The following is a 20,722-nucleotide window of genomic DNA, read 5'->3' on the forward strand; positions in this document are numbered from 1 at the left end:
TTTTGGAAGCCATTCACAAGCTGTATTCCCAGCAGGTGATAACCAAGGTACCCCTCCTGCAACAGGGAACGGGGTATTATTCCACACTGTTGTGGTACCGAAGCCGGACGGCTCGGTGAGACCGATTCTAAATCTAAAATCTTTGAACACTTACATACAGAGGTTCAAATTCAAGATTGAGTCACTCAGAGCAGTGATTGCGAACCTGGAAGAAGGGGACTACATGATGTCTCGGGACATCAAGGATGCTTACCTTCATGTCAAAATTTACCCTTCTCACCAAGGGTACCTCAGGTTTATGGTACAGAACTGTCACTATCAGTTCAGACGCTGCCGTATGGATGGTCCACGGCACCCCGGGTATTTACCAAGGTAATGGCCGAAATGATGATATTCCTTCGAAGGAAGGGAATTTTAGTTATCCCTTACTTGGACGATTCCCTGATAAGGGTAAGATCCAGGGAACAGTTGGAGGTCGGTGTAGCACTATCTCAGGTAGTGTTGCGGCAGCACGATTGGATTCTCAATATTCCAAAATCGCAGCTGGTTCCGACGACTTGTCTTCTGTTCCTAGGGATGATCCTGGACACAGTCCAGAAAAAAGGTGTTTCTCCCGGAGGAGAAAGCCAGGGAGTTATCCGAGCTAGTCAGGAACCTCCTAAAACCGAGCCAAGTCTCAGTGCATCAATGCACAAGGGTTCTGGGTAAAATGGTGGCTTCCTACGAAGCAATCCCATTCGGCAGATTCCACGCAAGAACTTTCCAGTGGGACCTGCTGGACAAATGGTCCGGGTCGCATCTTCAGATGCATCAGCGGAAAACCCTGTCACCAAGGACAAGGGTGTCCCTCCTGTGGTGGTTGCAGAGTGCTCATCTTCTAGAGGGCCGCAGATTCGGCATTCAGGACTGGGTCCTGGTGACCACGGATGCCAGCCTGCGAGGCTGGGGAGCAGTCACACAGGGAAGGAATATCCAGGGCTTATAGTCAAGCCTGGAGACATCACTTCACATAAATATCCTGAAGCTAAGGGCCATTTACAATGCTCTAAGCTTAGCAAGACCTCTGCTTCAAGGTCAGCCGGTGTTGATCCAGTCGGACAACATCACGGCAGTCACCCACGTAAACAGACAGGGTGGCACAAGAAGCAGGAGGGCAATGGCAGAAGCTGCAAGGATTCTTCGCTGGGCGAAAAATCATGTGATAGCACTGTCAGCAGTATTCATTCCGGGAGTGGACAACTGGGAAGCAGACTTCCTCAGCACGACCTCCACCCGGGAGAGTGGGGACTTCACCCAGAAGTCTTCCACATGATTATAAACCGTTGGGAAAAACTCGACAGGTATTGCGCCAGGTCAAGGGACCCTCAGGCAATAGCTGTAGACGCTCTGGTAACACCGTGGGTGTACCAGTCAGTGTATGTGTTCCCTCCTCTGCCTCTCATACCCAAGGTACTGAGATTGATAATATGGAGAGGAGTAAGCACTATATTCGTGGCTCCGGATTGGCCAAGAAGGACTTGGTAACCGGAACTTCAAGAGATGCTCACGGAGGATCCGTGGCCTCTACTTCTAAGAAGGGACCTGCTCCAGCAACGACCCTGTCTGTTCCAAGACTTAACGCGGCTGCGTTTGACGGCATGGCGGTTGAACGCCGGATCCTGAAGGAAAAAAGGCATTCCGGATGAAGTCATCCCTATCCTGATCAAAGCCAGGAAGGATGTAACCGCAAAACATTATCACCGCATTTGGCGAAAATATGTTGCGTGGTGCGAGGCCAGTAAGGCCCGACGGAGGAAATTCAACTGGGTCGATTCCTACATTTCCTGCAAACAGGAGTGTCTATGGGCCTGAAATTGGGGTCCATTAAGGTTCAAATTTCGGCCCTGTCAATTTTCTTCCAAAAAGAACTAGCTTCAGTCCCTGAAGTTCAGACGTTTTGTAAAAGGGGTACTGCATATACAGCCTCCTTTTGTGCCTCCAGTGGCACTTTGGGATCTCAATGTAGTTTTGGGTTCCAAAAGTCACATTGGTTTGAACCACTTAAATCTGTGGAGTTAAAATATCTCACATGGAAAGTGGTCATGCTGTTGGCCCTGGCCTGGGCCAGGCGCGTGTCAGAATTGGCGGCTTTATCCTGTAAAAGCCCTTATCTGATTTTCCATTCGGACAGGGCGGAATTGAGGACTCGTCCTCAGTTTCTCCCTAAGGTGGTTTCAGCGTTTCACCTGAACCAACCTATTGTGGTGCCTGCGGCTACTAGGGACTTGGAGGACTCCAAGTTGCTAGACGTTGTCAGGGCCCTGAAAATATATGTTTCCAGGACGGCTGGAGTCAGGAAATCTGACTCGCTGTTTATCCTGTATGCACCCAACAAGCTGGGTGCTCCTGCTTCTAAGCAGACTATTGCTCGATGGATTTGTAGTACAATTCAGCTTGCACATTCTGTGGCAGGCCTGCCACAGCCAAAAATCTGTAAATGCCCACTCCACAAGGAAGGTGGGCTCATCTTGGGCGGCTGCCCGAGGGGTCTCGGCTTTACAACTTTGCCGAGCAGCTACTTGGTCAGGAGCAAATACGTTTGTAAAATTCTACAAAATTGATACCCTGGCTGAGGAGGACCTGGAGTTCTCTCAATTGGTGCTGCAGAGTCATCCGCACTCTCCCGCCCGTTTGGGAGCTTTGGTATAATCCCCATGGTCCTTACGGAGTCCCCAGCATCCACTTAGGACGTTAGAGAAAATAAGAATTTACTTACCGATAATTCTATTTCTCGTAGTCCGTAGTGGAAGCTGGGCGCCCATCCCAAGTGCGGATTGTCTGCAATACTGGTACATAGTTATTGTTACCAAAAAATCGGGTTATTGCTGTAGTGAGCCATCTTTTCTAGAGGCTCCTCTGTTATCATGCTGTTAACTGGGTTCAGATCACAAGTTGTACGGTGTGATTGGTGTGGCTGGTATGAGTCTTACCCGGGATTCAAAATCCTTCCTTATTGTGTACGCTCGTCAGGGCACAGTATCCTAACTGAGGCTTGGAGGAGGGTCATAGGGGGAGGAGCCAGTGCACACCAGATAGTCCTAAAGCTTTCTTTAGATGTGCCCAGTCTCCTGCGGAGCCGCTATTCCCCATGGTCCTTACGGAGTCCCCAGCATCCACTACGGACTACGAGAAATAGAATTATCGGTAAGTAAATTCTTATTTTTTCTCCCCTCTCGACCAGAGGCATTGCCAAACCCCGGCATGGTACTCCACAAGGTGTTTCTCCATTCCACATCTAGGAACCTCTCACGCTCCTAGTGTAAGAACAGGTACTGCACCAAGTGTTTCCCTCGAGCAGATACTAAACTTGGTCTTAGCAAAGGCTTAGTAAATAGACCCTGTTTCTGTAGTGTTTTTCTAATGGTTTCTTGAAAAATTGTTGCATTAAATGAAGCAGACATTAAAGTCAGGGTTGGTTGGATCCATAATCTATCCTTTTTATGTCCAAATAAAACCAATGCCTGTACATAAATCACAGAGAGATTATTGAAGGCTGGGTGGAGTGTGGCAGTAAAATAGAAGCACAGTAGGGCAGGAAGCTTGACCATTTTATTCAAATGTAAATATCTCTTATGTCCTAGAGGATGCTGGGGTCCACATTAGTACAATGGAGTATAGACTGGTCCACCAGGAGCCATTGGCACTTTAAGAGTTTGAGTGTGTGGGCTGGCTCCTCCCTCTATGCCCCTCCTACCAGACTCAGTTTAGAAAATGTGCCTGGAGGAGCAGGTCACAGCTAGGGGAGCTCTCCAGAGCTTTTCTAGTAAAAAGTTATTTTAGAGTTTTTTTATTTTACATGGAGGCTGCTGGCAACAGCCTCCCTGCAGCGAGGGACTAAGGGTGGGGGGAGTAGTGTCTGCCCTGCGGGGTCTGAGCCACTTACTCCACTCACAGGACACTGAGCTCCTGAGGGGATAGATCGATCCACGCCACAGGGGATCGCTCACCCCAGCAGCATGCCACCGCCACCCCCTTACAGAGCTGAAGATTGTGGCGAGTAAGACACCGACACCCCTAGCTAGCGGGGGGCCGGTGTGAAGATGGCGGCAGTAGGGTAGGAGCACAGTATTAACTGCGCTCCGGGATGACTCAGCGGTACATAGTGCGGAGCGGTGAGGGTCGCCCTGTGCCAGCGCTTACACCCTACACTGTCACAAAGCCTGTCGGGGTCCCAGGATCTCAGCCAGCATCAATCCTCCGACCAGTATAATCAGATGAAGAGCAGGAAGACAGCGCCATTTTGGGGGCGGAGCTTCTCAGAGTGGACCCAGCAGCTTCAGCGCCATTTTCCTGCCTGCACAGCGCTGATCAGGAGAAAGAAGGTCCCTCCACAGCAACTCCAGCTATCTCTCACTGTACCAGGGAGTTGTAGAAGGGGGGGGGGGGGGGGGCTGCAATACGACTGTGTATCCAATTAAGGTGCACAGTCAGCCCTGACAAGGGCTCTCCCTTTGGTTAGAAGCACTGTGTGTGGGTTGGCTCCAATCTCTGTCTCTCTCTTGCCATTCTTGGGGGTGAAACTCTGTCTGCCCTCCCCTGTGTGTGTGTGTATAGAGTGTTTTGTAGTCTCCTTTAGTTATGTCCAGGGACACTGTGTCATATGCTGCGGAGGATATGTCCTCCCAGGATGATCCCATTCCATGTAATCTGGATAGCACTGGATTAGCACAGATTCCAGCAAGGGAAACTGAGTGGTTTTCTTCTATCAAATCTTGGATTTGTCAGATTTCAGATAGGGTTGCAAGTAATGAATCCGCAACCCAGGTACTGTATTACAGAACTCTATGGCAGTATGGCCCGATTCTGGTACCTCAGGATGCTCCGCTATATACCCTCACAAACGTGCGCTTGTTCATGTCATGCAATATGACATGGATACCGATTCTGATACCACAGACGGTACTGGGGATGTGTTACGGGGGTCTGCCTCTCTTGCAAAAGGGGTGCAATTGATGATAGAGGATATCGGGGATGTGTTGAATATTAATGATACCACACCTGAGCAGGTTGAGGAGGCTTTTTTCACTGAAAATAAGAAAGCCTCGCTAACCTTTCCTGCGTCAAAGGAATTAAATGCTATATTTGAGAAAGTAGGGGAAAACCCTGAGAAAAAATTCCAGATTCCTAAAAGGGTCCAAGTGGCGTTTCCTTTCCCTTAGGAGGATAGGAAAAAATGGGAAAGCCCGCCAATTGTTGACGCATCTGTGTCCAGACTCTCAAAAAAAGTGGTTTTACCTGTTCCGGGATTTACCGCCTTAAAGGAGCCAGCTGATTGAAAAATTGATAATACACTTAAATCAATGTACACCGCTTCGGGGGCCATATTACGTCCCACTATTGCTAGTGCATGGATTGCAAATGCTATAGTAAAATAGTCAGGCACCTTACTTGAGGATTTGGATACAATGGATAAGGGTGATGTTGAATTGTTTTTGCGTAACATTCACGATTCAGCAGGTTTTATGGTAGAATCCATGAAAGACCTGGGTTCCATGGCTGCGGGGATCTCTTCTGTCTGTTTCAGCTAGTTGGGGACTGCGGCTGCGACAGTGGTCGGCCAACGCGGAATCCAGGAAAAGTTTGGAGTCCCTACCCTACACAGGTCAGGCTCTCTTTAGGGAAGCTTTGGATGCGTGGATATCCACGGCTACAGCGTGTAAGTCTCCATTCCTTCCCTCAGCTGCACCTGCTCCGAAGAAATCCTTCTCTTCATCAGCATCACAGTCCTTTTGATCTAACAAGCCTAGAAAGGCCAAACCGTCCAATACCTTCTTTAGGGGAGATCGAGCTAAATCCAAGAAACCTGCTGCGGCAGGTTCCCAGGAAACTAAGCCTGCTTCCAGTACGCCGAAGTCCTCTGCATGATGGTGGACCACGCGGCCTGGAGGTGGGGCCAGTGGGAGCGAGGCTCAGACAGTTCAGTCACGTCTGGGTGTCGTCCGGCCGGGTGATAGATATTGTGTCCCAGGGATACAGGTTGGAATTTCAAAATCTCCCTCCTCACCGATTTTTCAAATCAGGCTTGCCAGTTCTGCTGGCGGACAGGACTGTCCTACAAGCAGCGGTCCAGAAGTTGGTGGAAGCACAGGTCATTGTGCCAGTACCTCCTCATTTGCAAGCCACGGGTTACTATTCGAACCTTTTCATGGTACCGAAACCAGATGGTTCGGTCAAGCCCATTCTGAACCTAAAATCACTGAACCCTTTTCTGAAAGAGTTCAAGTTCAAAATGGAGTCTCTCAGGGTGGTGATATCAGGTCTGGAAGAGGGTGAATTCCTAGTATCCCTGGATATAAAGGATGCGTACCTCCACATTCCGATTTGGCTACCGCATCAGGCTCATCTCCGTTTTGCATTACTGGACTGTCATTTCCAGTTCCAGGCTCTGCCATTCGGCCTCTCTACAGCACCAAGGGTGTTCACCAAGGTGATGGCGGAGATGATGGTTCTACTCCGAAAACAGGGGGTAAACATAATTTCTATTACGTCCTTGAGGATGTTGGTGACACCAAAAGAACCATGGGATATAGACGGATCCGCAGGAGACATGGGCACTTTAAGACTTTCAAAGGGAGTGTGTCCTGGCTCCTCCCTCTATATCCCTCCCCAGACTCAGTTTAGAAAATGTGCCCTGCGAGATGGAGGCACTCGGGGGAGCTCTTAGAGTTTCTCTGAAAAGACTTAATGTTAGGTTTTTTATTTTGGGGAGATCTGCTGGCTACAGACTCCCTGCTTCGTGGGAAAGAGGGGAGAGCAGTCTAGACCCACTTCTAATGAGTTTCAGGGCTCTGCTGCTGCTGACAGGATGCCTTCAGCTCCTGAGGGGAGATGAACGCCGGGCTCTCTTGGATGCTCGCTCCCACAGCTTGCCATCCTCCCTCTTCAAGCCAGAAGACAGGCGAGTATGTGAGGAAAAGACATCTTCTCTTCAACAAAGACGGCATATAGAGGTACCGCGCAACATGATTTGCTCAGTGCGCGCCAGGCTCCCCGACTGTACACACCACTGGGAGGGGGGCGCCCTGGGGAGCTAAAAATACCTCATAAATAAGGCTGGCATATCTGTACAGTGCTCTGGCACTGCCCGCAAACCCCCGCCAGGATAAACATGTAAAAATAAGCGGGAAGAAGCGCGCCATGTTGGGGGCGGGGCTTCTTCCTCCAGGCTCACTCGGCGCCATTTCCTCCTCCAAGCAGCAGCGCTGGTCCTTCCTCACAGCAGCAAGTACCAGGGGCTATAAAACGAGGGGGGGGCAGATTATTTACATACATATTATAGCGCTGCAGCTCTGTGACACTTGAGGGTGTTTTTCAGACCTGCACTTTGGCGCTGGGGTGTGAGCTGGTTCCTTTCCTTTTGTTCCCTCACACGCTTTCTTTTGGGTGCTGTTAGGGAGACAACATGTCTGAGGCAGAATTTTCCTCTCAGGGGGATGATTTATTGGGGACACCAAATGTTACTGCTGATTGGTTAACTGCTTTAAATGCTAATGTTACTCTATTAAATCAAAAGTTTACGGAGTCTGACTCTCAACTGCAGATTTGGAAGAGATTGGTAGATGACGCTTTATTACAAGGGTCACTAAAACGTGGTGTTGACCAATTAGATGACACAGATACCGACACAGACTCTGATACCGGTGCCGATTATGCTGATTCTAGATTAGATCCTAAATTGGATAAGAGTATTCAATACAGGTTGAGTATCCCATATCCAAATATTCCGAAATACGGAATATTCCGAAATACGGACTTTTTTGAGTGAGAGTGAGATAGTGAAACCTTTGTTTTCTGATGGCTCAATGTACACAAACTTTGTTTAATACACAAAGTTATTAAAAATATTGTATTAAATGTCCTTCAGGCTGTGTGTATAAGGTGTATATGAAACATAAATGAATTGTGTGAATGTACACACACTTTGTTTATTGCACAAAGTTATAAAAAATATTGGCTAAAATGACCTTCAGGCTGTGTGTATAAGGTGTATATGTAACAAATGCATTCTGTGCTTAGATTTAGGTCCCATCACCATGATATCTCATTATGGTAGGCAATTATTCCAAAATACGGAAAAATCCCATATCCAAAATACCTCTGGTCCCAAGCATTTTGGATAAGGGAGACTCAACCTGTATATGATTGTGGCTGTCAGACATATTACGTATTGACGAGGACCCCTTTACACCAGAAACGAGGGTCCTTATTTACAAAGAAAAGAGACGCTCTGTTTCTTTTCCTCCTTGTTTTGAACTAAATGACCTTTTTGATGGCATTTGGAATACACCTGATAAGAAATTTCTCATTCCTAATAGGATCAAGGTGGCATACCTCTTTCCCGCAGCGGATAGGGATAAGTGGGAAATACCACCCACAGTAGACAAAGCCCTAGCACGCTTGTCTAAACAGGTAGCGCTCTCTGCGGCTCAGTCGACGACTCTTAAGAAGCCGGCTGATCGTAAGCAGGAGGCTACTTTAAAAGCTATTTTTACTACCACGGGGACGCAGCTTAGACCGCTTATTGCGTCAGCGTGGGTTAGTAGCGCCATTGGAAAATGGGCTGAAAGTTTATCTGCGGATTTAGATACTCGGGATAGCATCCTAGTGACGCTTGGTTATATCAGGGACGCGGCTGCGTACTTCAAAGAGGCTGCAAGAGATGCTGGCCTCCTGGGGGCTAAGGCTAATGCTATGTCAGTTGCGGCTAGGCGTGCGCTATGGACTCGTCAATGCAATGCTGACGCTGATTCCAAGAAAAATATAGAGTCCCTTCCCTTTAAGGGTGGGGAACTGTTTGTTGACGGCCTTACTGATTTAGTATCAGCGGCCACAGCGGGTAAATCTACTTATTTACCTAATGCTCCTGCGCAACAGAAGAAACCGCACTATCAAATGCAGTCCTTTTGGCCCAATAAATATAGAAAAGGCCGAGGTAACTTCTTTCTCGCTACCAGAGGTAGAGGAAGGGGCAAGAGAACTCACGCCTCCTCGAGTTCACAAGAGCAGAAGTCCTCCCCGGCTTCCGCCAAATCCACCGCATGACGCCGGGTCTGCCTTACAGGAGACCGCACCGTTGGGGGCACGTCTAAGGCTTTTCAGTCAGGTTTGGGTTCGCTCGGACCTGGACCCTTGGGTGTTACAAATTGTGACCCAAGGGTACAAACTGGAATTCCAAGACGTTCCCCCTCGCCGTTTTTTCAAATCACCGTTACCAGTTTCGCTCCCAGACAGAGTTCTAGTCTGTGGAACAATATAAAAATTATGTCAAAATCAGGTTGTGATCCCGGTCCCCCGGGCGCAACAAGGGGAAGGGTTTTATTCAAGCCTATTTGTAGTGCCGAAGCCGGATGGCTCGGTACGACCAATCCTCAACCTAAAATCTCTAAAATCTTTCCTGAAGAAATTCAAATTCAAGATGGAGTCTCTCCGAGCGGTGATCTCCAGCCTGGAGGAGGGGGAATTCATGGTGTCTTTGGACATAAAGGATGCCTACCTTCATGTTCCCATTTATCCCCCTCATCAGAGTTATCTTCGGTTTGCAATCCAGGATACTCATTACCAATTTCAGATGTTGCCGTTTGGCCTGGCTACGGCTCCGAGGATTTTCACAAAAGTCATGGTAGAAATGATGGTTCTCCTCAGAAAAAGAGGAGTTACAATTATCCCGTACTTGGACAATCTCCTGATAAAGGCGAGGTCCAAGGAAAAACTGGTACAGGACATTGCACTGTCTCTGTCGCTTCTACAACAGTACGGCTGGCTCTTGAAGCTGCCGAAATCACACTTATACCCAAAAATGCCAACCGGGTTGTTGGAATTGATTCTGGACACGGCCCAGCTGAGAGTGTTCCTCCCTCCAGAGAAAGCACTGGAAATTCAGAGTTTGGTAAAACTCATTCTGAAACCACCAACTGTATCCATTCATCAATGCATTCGATTGCTGGGGAAGATGGTGGCGGCATACGAGGCCCTCCAATTCGGGAGGTTCTATGCCAGATTGTTTCAGTGGGACCTGTTGGACAAATGGTCCAGATCCCACCTTCATATGCCCCGGAGGATAGTTCTATCCCCCAACACCAGAATCTCACTCCTGTGGTGGCTACACAGCTCTCACCTCTTAGAAGGATGCAGATTCGGGATCCAAGACTGGATCCTAGTGACCACGGATGCAAGTCTCCGGGGTTGGGGAGCAGTCACACAAGGGGTGACCTTCCAAGGAAGATAGTCAAGTCAGGAAACTTCTTCACATAAACGTGCTGGAGTTGAGGGCCATTTACAACGGCCTTCTACAAGCGGAGCATCTTCTTCGAAACTGGCCTGTCCTGATCCAATCGGACAATGTGACAGCAGTAGCGTACATAAACCGCCAAGGCGGCACAAAGAGCAGAACAGCAATGGCAGAAGCCACAAAGATTCTTCGCTGGGCAGAGACTCGGGTAAGCGCTCTGTTGGCAATTTTCCTTCTGGGAGTGGACAACTGGGAAGCAGACTTCCTCAGCAGACACGATCTACATCCAGGAGATTGGAGCCTCCATTAGGAGGTCTTCTCCCTACTAACAAATCTATGGGGGGTTCCCCACAAAGACACGATGGCGTCCCGCCACAACAAAAAACTACTAAAGTATTGTTCCCGGTCCAGGGACCCTCAGGCGGCGACAGTGGATGCACTGACGTCACCTTGGGTGTATCCGTCGGTGTACGTTTTCCCTCCACTTCCTCTCATTCCAAAGGTTCTGAGAATCCTAAGAAAATCTCAGATTCCAGCGCTCCTTGTAGTTCCAGACTGGCCAAGGAGAATTTGGTACCCGGATCTTCAGGAGTTGTTAGTCGAAGATCCATGGCCTCTTCCTCTTCGCGAGGATCTGCTGCAGCAGGGGTCATTCGTCTATCAAGACTTACAGCGGCTACGTTTGACGGCATGGCGGTTGAAGACCAGATTTTAGCCCGTTAGGGTATTCCCGATGAAGTCATCCCCACTCTTATCCTTGCTAGGAAGGGTGTGACGTCGAAACACTATCACCGTATTTTTAGGAAATATATTTCCTGGTGCGAGTCCAAGAAAGCTCCAGTGGAGAAGTTTGACCTTGGACGTTTTCTCCATTTTCTACAAAATGGAGTGGATGCGGACCTTAAGTTAGGCTCCATAAAAGTGCAGATTTCTGCTTTTGTCAATTTTCTTTCAGAAACAATTGGCCTCACTTCCTGAGGTGCACACCTTTGTAAAAGGGGTCCTGCACATCCAACCTCCTTTTGTGCCACCTGTGGCACCTTGGGATCTTAATGTGGTTTTAACATTCCTAAAATCACATTGGTTTGAACCTTTAAGTAAAGTGGAGTTGAAATTCCTCACCTGGAAGCTTGTCATTTTGTTAGCATTGGCATCCGCAAGGCGTGTGTTTGAATTGGCGGCCTTGTCTCACAAGAGCCCTTATTTGATATTCCATGAAGATAGGGCAGAATTGAGAACTCAGCAACAATTTCTGCCAAAGGTGGTTTCCTCTTTTCATATTAACCAACCTATTGTGATGCCAGTGGCTACTGGCACTTTGGCTGAGGAAAAGTCTCTGGATGTCGTCAGAGCTTTGAAAATTTACGTTGCCAGAACGGCTCCAGTTAGAAAAACAGAGTCTCTGTTTGTGCTATATGCTCCCAATAAACTTGGGTATCCTGCTTCCAAGCAGACCATTGCCCGCTGGATATGTCGCATGATTCAGCAGGCTCATTCCACGGCAAGTTTGCCGTTACCTAAATCGGTAAAAGCCCATTCCACTAGGAAGGTGGGCTCATCCTGGGCGGCTGCCCGGGGTGTCTCGGCATTACAACTTTGCCGAGCTGCTACTTGGTCGGGGTCAAACACGTTTGCTAAGTTTTACAAGTTTGATACCTTGGCCGATGAAGACCTAAAGTTTGGTATAATCCCATGGTTCTTTTGGTGTCCCCAACATCCTCAAGGACGTAATAGAAAACAGGATTTTAATACCTACCGGTAAATCCTTTTCTATAAGTCCGTAGATGATGTTGGGTGCCCGTCCCAGTGCGTACTGTATCTGCAGTTTAGTTCTGGTTACACACAGGTTGTTTTATGGTTTCTTCAGCTTGTTGCTGAATTTTGTTTGTGTCCGTTGGCATGTGTTCAGTTGAATGCCATGTTATTCGGCGTGTTTATGGCGTGAGCTGGTATGATGCTCACCTTGTTGTTAATTCCTTTCCTCAAAATGTCCATCTCTCCAGGCACAGTTCCAAACTGAGTCTGGGAAGGGATATAGAGGGAGGAGCCCGGTCACGCCCCCTTTGAAAGTCTTAAAGTGCCCATGTCTCCTGCGGATCCGTCTATATCCCATGGTTCTTTTGGTGTCCCCAACATCCTCTACGGACTTATAGAAAAGGATTTACCGGTAGGCATTAAAATCCTGTTTTCGTATCTGGACGATCTACTGATAAAGGCATCGTCCAAGGAGGAGCTGTTGCAGTCCATTGTACTCACAATCCGCCTACTCAGAGTCCACGGTTGGATCTGAACCTTCCAAAATCTCATTAGAGCCAACTCGGGGGTTGTCTTTTCTGGGGATGATCCTCGACACAGGAAAAGGCATTGGTGATACAAACAATGGTCCGGGATGTCCTGAAGCCAGCCCGGGTGTCAGTTCATCAATACATTTACCTTTTGGGAAAGATGGTGGCCTCTTACGAGGCTCTCCAGTATGGGAGGTTCCATGCTCGGGCCTTCCAACTGGATCTCCTGGACAAGTGGTCAGGATCTCATCTACACATGCACCAGAGAATTCGTCTGTCGCCAAAGGCCAGGATTTCACTTCTCTGGTGGCTCCAATTGCCTCACCTTCTGGAGGGCCGCAGGTTTGGGATTCAGGACTGGGTTCTTCTAATCACGGATGCGAGCCTCCGGGCTGGGGCGCAGTCACTCAAGGGGAAACCTTCCAAGAAAGGTCAAGTCTGGAAGCCGGCCTGCCGATCAACATCCTGGAACTTCTTCAGGCGGCCCATCTTCTAAGAAATCGAGCCATTCAAGTACAGTCTGACAATGTTAATGATTGTGGCTTACGTAAACCGACAGGGCGGAACGAAGAGCTGAGCTGTGATGTCAGAGGTGACAAGATCATCCTCTGGGCAGAAAAACACGCGTTGGCGCTCTCTGCAATCTTCTTTCCGGGAGTGGACAACTGGGAAGCAGACTTCCTCAGCAGACACGACCCCAAATAGATATGATGGCCTCTCGTCTCAACAAGAAGCTTCAACGCTATTGTTCCAGGTCGAGGGACTTACAAGCAGTGGCAGTGGACGCCGTGGTGTTTCCGTGGGTGTTCCAGTCGGTGTACGTGTTTCCACCACTCCCACTCATTCCAAGAGTTCTAAAGCTCATAAGGAGAACAAGAGTTCAAGCGATCCTCATTGCTCCGGACTGGCCAAGGCGGGCTTGGTACGCGGACCTTCTGAATCTCTTACAGGAAGAGCCGAGGCCACTTCCTCTTCGGGAGGACCTGCTGCAGCAGGGGCCGTTTGCCTATCAAGACTTACCGCGACTACGTTTGATGGCATGTTGGTTGATTGCCTGATACTAGCTCGGAAGGGCATTCCAAAGAATGTCATTCCTACCCTGATACAGGCTAGGAAAGCGGTAACGTCTAAACATTACCATCGTATTTGGAAGAAATATGTCTCTTGGTGTGAGTCCAAGAAGTTTCCTGCGGTGGGGTTTCAACTGGGACGTTTTCTCCTCTTCCTGCAAGCAGGTGTAGATATGGGCCTGAGGTTGGGATCTGTGAAGGTCCAGATTTCGGCCCTGTCCATTTTCTTCCAGTAACAATTGGCTGCCCTCCCTGAGGTTCAGACCTTTTTGAAGGGAGTTCTGCACATTCAACCTCCCTTTGTACCGCCTATGGCGCCTTGGGACCTTAACGTGTTGTTGCAGTTCCTCCAGTCGAACTGGTTTGAACCTCTACAGGAGGTTGAGGTAAAATATCTTACATGGAAGGCTGTCACGTTGTTGGCCTTAGCTTCTGCTAGACGGGTGTCAGAATTGGGGGCTTTGTCCTGTAAAAGCCCTTACTTGATATTCCACGAAGATAGAGCTGAGCTCCGGACACATCAGCAGTTTCTTTCAAAGGTTGTGTCGGCATTTCATATCAACCACCCTATTGTGGTGCCAGTGGCTACTGACTCCTCAGTTTCGTCAAAGTCCTTGGATGTTGTGAGGGCTTTGAAAATATATCTGAAGAGGATTGCTCGTCACAGGAAATCGGACTCTTTTGTTTGTCCTGTATGATCCAAAGACAATTGGGTGTCCTGCTTCAAAGCAGACTATATCTCGCTGGATTAGGTTCACTATCCAGCATGCTTATTCTACGGCAGGATTGCCGTGTCCAAAATCTGTTAAGGCCCACTCTACTCGTAAGGTGGGGTCTTCCTGGGCGGCTGCCCGGGGTGTCTCGGCGTTACAACTTTGCCGAGCGGCAACTTGGTCTGGGTCGAACACGTTTGCTAAGTTCTACAAGTTCGATACTTTGGCCTCTGATGATCTGAAGTTCAGTCAATCAGTTCTGCAAAAGCCTCCGCGCTCTCCCTCCTGTTCTGTGAGCTTTGGTACATACCCATGGTACTAATGTGGACCCCAGCATCCTCTAGGATGTAAGAGAAAATAGGATTTTGGTTACCTACCGGTAAATCCTTTTCTCGTAGTCCGTGGAGGATGCTAGGCACCCGCCCAGCGCTTCGTTTTCCTGCAACCGTTATCTGGTTCAGTACAACTTTTAGTTATGTACTGCATTGTTACTTGGTAAGTAATGTTTCAGCAGTTGCTGAGTTTTTCAAGCTAGTTAGCTTGATGTGCTTTGTATGTGTGAGCTGGTATGAATCTCGCCACTATCTGAGTTAAATCCTTCTCTCGAAGATGTCCGTCTCCTCAGGCAATAGTTTCTAGACTGAGTCTGGTAGGAGGGGCATAGAGGGAGGAGCCATCTCTCACTCTCAAACTCTTAAAGTGCCAGTGGCTCCTGGTGGACCCGTCTATACCCCATGGTACTAATGGTTTCTAAAAATGCAAGTTTTACATTTTGTTGGCTTACTTTGATTTATATATTGTAGAAAACTTCACATTATTCTTGATGCTAGCTATTATTATTTTTTGTTCTTTATTAGATCCACAAATCAAGTTACTTTTAGATGCCATGAAACAGTCTGGTTGGTAAGTAAATGTTCCTATATCTCTAAACCTACTGTCATGGTTTATATTTTCATCATGTTATCAATGTAATTTCATTGACATTTTGAAACTTCTGATTAAAATATTTTCAATACATACTTTTATTAGAACATAAGTGTTCGTCCTTTTAAATAACCGCATTAGAGTAAGTAAGTTGCTCAGTAAAATGCTTGTTGGGGGGTAGGCTAGATATTACTGTTTTAAAAGAGGTTAACAGGTATAAATGAATTGTTGTTTTCAGTGCAGCCTTCAGGGATAGACACTTTTCCTGTGAAGAATGTGATGGGTCAGTGGGTGGAGGATTTGATTCGGCTACCTCTGAGGTAAATCAAAATATAAACGTTAGATTGACTACTAACACATCTCATACATTCCGCTTACGTATATTAAAGTCACTGCTCAAAAACCAAATGCAGTGCTTCTACCATATACAGATGCGTGCTCATACATCTTGCCTCAATACGCAATGCAGCGGGAGATGCCTGGCGTGAGTGAGCTGACCAGTCTTGTGCAACTCTGATAGTAGTCTTTTTTTTCTTTTCTTGCTGAAAATGTGTCTTATTCACATTGCTTATTCGCTTCTGGTGTTTAAAATTATATTCAGCATGCCTATATTCTATTTAAGGCTGTAACTGCACGTGAAATGCTACACTGCAGTGTTTTCTAGGAAAACATATATATAAAGTATATTTCATATGCAGATACAGCCACAGTCACAAAGAGAATATAGGCAGGCAGCAAATTATTTTCATCAGCAGATTCTGCTTGTGCGTCCTATTTACATAGCGATGTAAATAAGCCCTATTTTAATGGAAAAAGTTGCACCTATAGACTGCATGGCATTACTAAAAGGGCTATTTAATGCGCAGAGAGGAAAGATGTAAGTGGACACATCTCTCCTCTCCATGGGACTGTTCAAATAATCACAACAGATAAAACTTTTGTTGGTTAAGATTGTTCACAACGACACAGCTTAGCATCTAATATTACATCTAATATTACTGTAACCATTACATTATTACCCAATTCTACCACATACCAGGTATATTTTTAAATGAAAAGGTTGGGTCTATAAAAATGGAAGACACTGATATTTCCACCCTGTAAAGTGCTTTCTCTGACGTCCTAGTGGATGCTGGGAACTCCGTAAGGACCATGGGGAATAGCGGGCTCCGAAGGAGGCTGGGCACTCTAGAAAGATCTTAGACTACCTGGTGTGCACTGGCTCCTCCCACTATGACCCTCCTCCAAGCCTCAGTTAGATTTCGTGCCCGGCCGAGGTTGGATGCACACTAGGGGCTCTCCTGAGCTCTTAGAAAGAATAGACTTAGGTTTTTTATTTTCAGTGAGACCTGCTGGCAACAGGCTCACTGCAGCGAGGGACTAAGGGGAGAAGAAGCGAACTCGCCTGCTTGCAGCCGGATTGGGCTTCTTAGGCTACTGGACACCATTAGCTCCAGAGGGATCGACCGCAGGCCCAGTCCTTGGTGTTCGGTCCCGGAGCTGCGCCGCCGTCCCCCTTACAGAGCCAGAAGCAAGAAGATAGTCCGGAAAATCGGCGGCATGAAGACTCTGTCTTCACCAAGGTAGCGCACAGCACTGCAGCTGTGCGCCATTGCTCCTCTCACACACTTCACACTCCGGTCACTGAGGGTGCAGGGCGCTGGGGGGGGGGCGCCCTGAGGCAGCAATAAAAACACCTTGGCTGACTAAAATACCTCAATATATAGCCCCAGGGGCTATATATGAGGAAAATACCCCTGCCAGAATTCCATAAAAAGCGGGAGAATAGGCCGCGAAAAAGGGGCGGAGCCTATCTCCTCAGCACACTGGCGCCATTTTTCCCTCACAGCTCGGCTGGAGGGAAGCTCCCTGGCTCTTCCCTGCATTCTACAGTACCAGTAAGAGGGAAAAGAGAGGGGGGGGGGGGGGGGGCATTAAATTTGGCAGTATATATACATATATTATATGAAAAGCAGCTATTAGGGACATAACTCAGTTAGTCCCTGCATTATATAGCGCTCTGGTGTGTGCTGGCATACTCTCACTCTGTCCCCCCAAAGGGCTTTTGTGGGTCCTGTCCTCGTTTAGAGCATTCCCTGTGTGTCTGCGGTGTGTCGGTACGGCTGTGTCGTCATGTTGAATGAGGAGGCTTATATGGTGACGGAGCAGAGGCCGATATATGTGATGTACCCCCCTGTGGGGCCGACACCAGAGTGGATGGATAGGTGAAAGGTATTAACCGACAGTGTCAACTCCTTACATAAAAGGGTGGATGACGTAACAGCTGTGGGACAGCCGGCTTCTCAGCCTGCGCCTGCCCAGGCGTCTCAAAGGCCATCAGGGGCTCAAAAACGCCCGCTCTCTCAGATGGCAGACACAGATGTCGACACGGAGTCTGACTCCAGTGTCGACAAGGTTGAGACATATACACAATCCACTAGGAACATCCGTGACTTGATCCCGGCAATAAAAAATGTGTTACACATTTCTGACATTATCCCAAGCACCTCTAAAAATGGGTTTTTAGGTTTGGGGAGAAAAAACAGGCAGTGTTTTGTTCCCCCATCAGATGAATAAATGAAGTGTGTGAAAAGCGTGTGTTCCCCCGTTTAGAAACTGGTAATTTCTAAAAAGTTACTGATGGCGTACCCTTTCCCGCCAGGAGGATAAGTTACGCTGGGAGATATCCCCTAGGGTGGATAAGGCGCTCACACGGTTGTCAAAAAAGGTGGCACTGCCGTTTTAGGAACGGCCACTTTGAAGGTACCTGTTGATAAAAAGCAGGAGGCTATCCTGAAGTCTGTATTTACACACTCAGGTACTAGACGGAGACCTGCAGATCGTGCTGCTGCAGCGTGGTCGGTGACCCTGTCAAACATGAGAACATATTAAAGACGTCGTCTTATATATGAGGGATGCACAGAGGGTTATTTTGCCGGCTGGCATCCAAAATGAATGTAATGTCCATTCTGTCAGGAGGGTATTAGAGACCTGTCACGGGACAGGTGATGCTGACTTTAAAAAGATTCTACCTTATAAGGGTGAGGAATTATTTGGGGATGGTCTCTGGGACCTCGTATCCACAGCTGGGAAGAAATATTGTTACCTCAGGTTTCCTCACAGACTAAGAAAGCACTGTATTATCAGGTACAGTCCTTTCGGCTTCAGAAAAGCAAGCGGGTCAAAGGCGTTTCCCTTCTGTACAGAGACAAGGGAAGAGGGAAAAAGCTGCACCAGTCAGCCTGTTCCCAGAATCAAAATTCTTCTCTCGCTTCCTCTGAGCCCACAGCATGACGCGGGGGCTCCACAGGTGTAGCCAGGTACGGTGGGGGGCCGTCTCAAAAATTTCAGCGATCAGTGGGCTCGCTCACAGGTGGATCCCTGTTTCTTTCAAGAAGTATGTCAGGGGTACAAGCTGGAATTCGAGATATCTCCCCCCAGCCGTTTCCTAGATTATGGCTTGCCGACAACTCCCTCAGGCAGGGAGGCTGTACTAGAGGCAATTAATAAGCAGTATTCCCAACAGGTAATACTCAAGTGCCCCTACTTCAACAAGGACGGGGTTACTATTCTACACGGGTTGGGGTACCGAAACCGCATGGTTCGGTGTGACCCATTTATATTAAAATCCTTGAACACATACATACATAAAAAAATTCAAGTTCAAGATGGAATCGCTCGGGGCGGTTATTGCAAGCCTGGACGAGGGGGATTACATGGTATCCCGGGACATCAAGGATGCTTACCTGCATGTCCCCATTTACCATCCTCGCCAGGAGTACCTCAGATTTGTGGTACAGGATTACCATTACCAAGTCCAGACAGGACTGTACAAGGCACCGAGGGTGTTTACCGGGGTAATGGCCGAAATGATGATACTCCTTCGAAAAAAGGGAGTTTTAATTTTCTCTATCGTCCTAGTGGATGCTGGGGTTCCTGAAAGGACCATGGGGAATAGCGGCTCCGCAGAAGACAGGGCACAAAAAGTAAAGCTTTAGGATCAGGTGGTGTGCACTGGCTCCTCCCCCTATGACCCTCCTCCAAGCCTCAGTTAGGTTTTTGTGCCCGGCCGAGAAGGGTGCAATCTAGGTGGCTCTCCTAAAGAGCTGCTTAGAAAAGTTTAGCTTAGGTTTTTTATTTTACAGTGAGTCCTGCTGGCAACAGGATCACTGCATCGAGGGACTTAGGGGAGAAGAAGTGAACTCACCTGCGTGCAGGATGGATTGGCTTCTTTGGCTACTGGACATTCGCTCCAGAGGGACGATCACAGGTACAGCCTGGATGGTCACCGGAGCCTCGCCGCCGGCCCCCTTGCAGATGCTGAAAAGAGAAGAAGGTCCAGAATCGGCGGCAGAAGACTCCTCAGTCTTCTTAAGGTAGCGCACAGCACTGCAGCTGTGCGCCATTGCTCTCAGCACACTTCACACGGCAGTCACTGAGGGTGCAGGGCGCTGGGGGGGGGGCGCCCTGGGCAGCAATGAAAATCCTTTTTTTGGCAAAAAATACCTCACATATAGCCTCCGGGGCTATATGGAGATATTTAACCCCTGCCAGAATCCATTTTTAAGCGGGAGACGAGCCCGCCGAAAAGGGGGCGGGGCCTATCTCCTCAGCACACAGCGCCATTTCCTCACACAGTTCCGCTGGTCAGGAAGGCTCCCAGGCTCTCCCCTGCACTGCACTACAGAAACAGGGTTAAATCAAGAGAGGGGGGGCAAAATTTGGCGAAATTGTGATTTTATAAAAGCAGCTATAAGGGAGCACTTATTATAAGGCTATCCCTGTAAAATATAGCGCTTTGGTGTGTGCTGGCAAACTCTCCCTCTGTCTCCCCAAGGGGCTAGTGGGGTCCTGTCCTCTATCAGAGCATTCCCTGTGTGTGTGTGCTATATGTCGGTACGTGTGTGTCGACATGTATGAGGACGATGTTGGTGAGGAGGCGGAGCAAATTGCCTGTAATGGTGATGTCACTCTCTAGGGAGTCGACACCGGAATGGATGGCTTATTTATGGAATTACGTGATAATGTCAACACGCTGCAAGGTCGGTTGGCGACATGAGACGGCTGGCAAACAAATTAGTACCTGTCCAGGCGTCTCAAACACCGTCAGGGGCGTTAAAACGTCCTTTTACCTCAGTCGGTCGACAGACACAGACACGGACACTGATTTCAGTGTCGACGGTGAAGAAACAAACGTATTTCCCTTTAGGGCCACACGTTACTTGTTAAGGGCAATGAAGGAGGTGTTACATATTTCTGATACTACAAGTACCACAAAAGAGGGTATTATGTGGGATGTGAAAAAACTACCTGTAGTTTCTCTATCGTCCTAAGTGGATGCTGGGGTTCCTGAAAGGACCATGGGGAATAGCGGCTCCGCAGGAGACAGGGCACAAAAAAGTAAAGCTTTACTAGGTCAGGTGGTGTGCACTGGCTCCTCCCCCTATGACCCTCCTCCAGACT

General features: G+C 48.2%; 1 protein-coding gene across 2 annotated transcripts in view; it reads left to right on the forward strand.

Moving 5' to 3' along the window:
• Nucleotides 1-20,722, forward strand: part of LOC134932712 (mitochondrial inner membrane protease ATP23 homolog) — a 70,110-nt gene that overhangs the window by 13,194 nt on the left and 36,194 nt on the right. Inside the window, exons 2-3 of one of the 2 annotated variants that reach the window (XM_063927365.1) lie at nucleotides 15,193-15,238; nucleotides 15,498-15,579. In XM_063927365.1, the coding sequence (XP_063783435.1) occupies nucleotides 15,193-15,238; nucleotides 15,498-15,579 (128 nt within the window). Of the gene's footprint in view, nucleotides 1-15,192; nucleotides 15,239-15,497; nucleotides 15,580-20,722 lie in introns of those variants that run through there. The other variant, XM_063927366.1, reaches the window with a different exon arrangement.

The sequence above is a fragment of the Pseudophryne corroboree genome, chromosome 6 (genome assembly GCF_028390025.1).
Source record: "Pseudophryne corroboree isolate aPseCor3 chromosome 6, aPseCor3.hap2, whole genome shotgun sequence".
Classification (NCBI taxonomy): Eukaryota; Metazoa; Chordata; class Amphibia; order Anura; family Myobatrachidae; genus Pseudophryne; species Pseudophryne corroboree.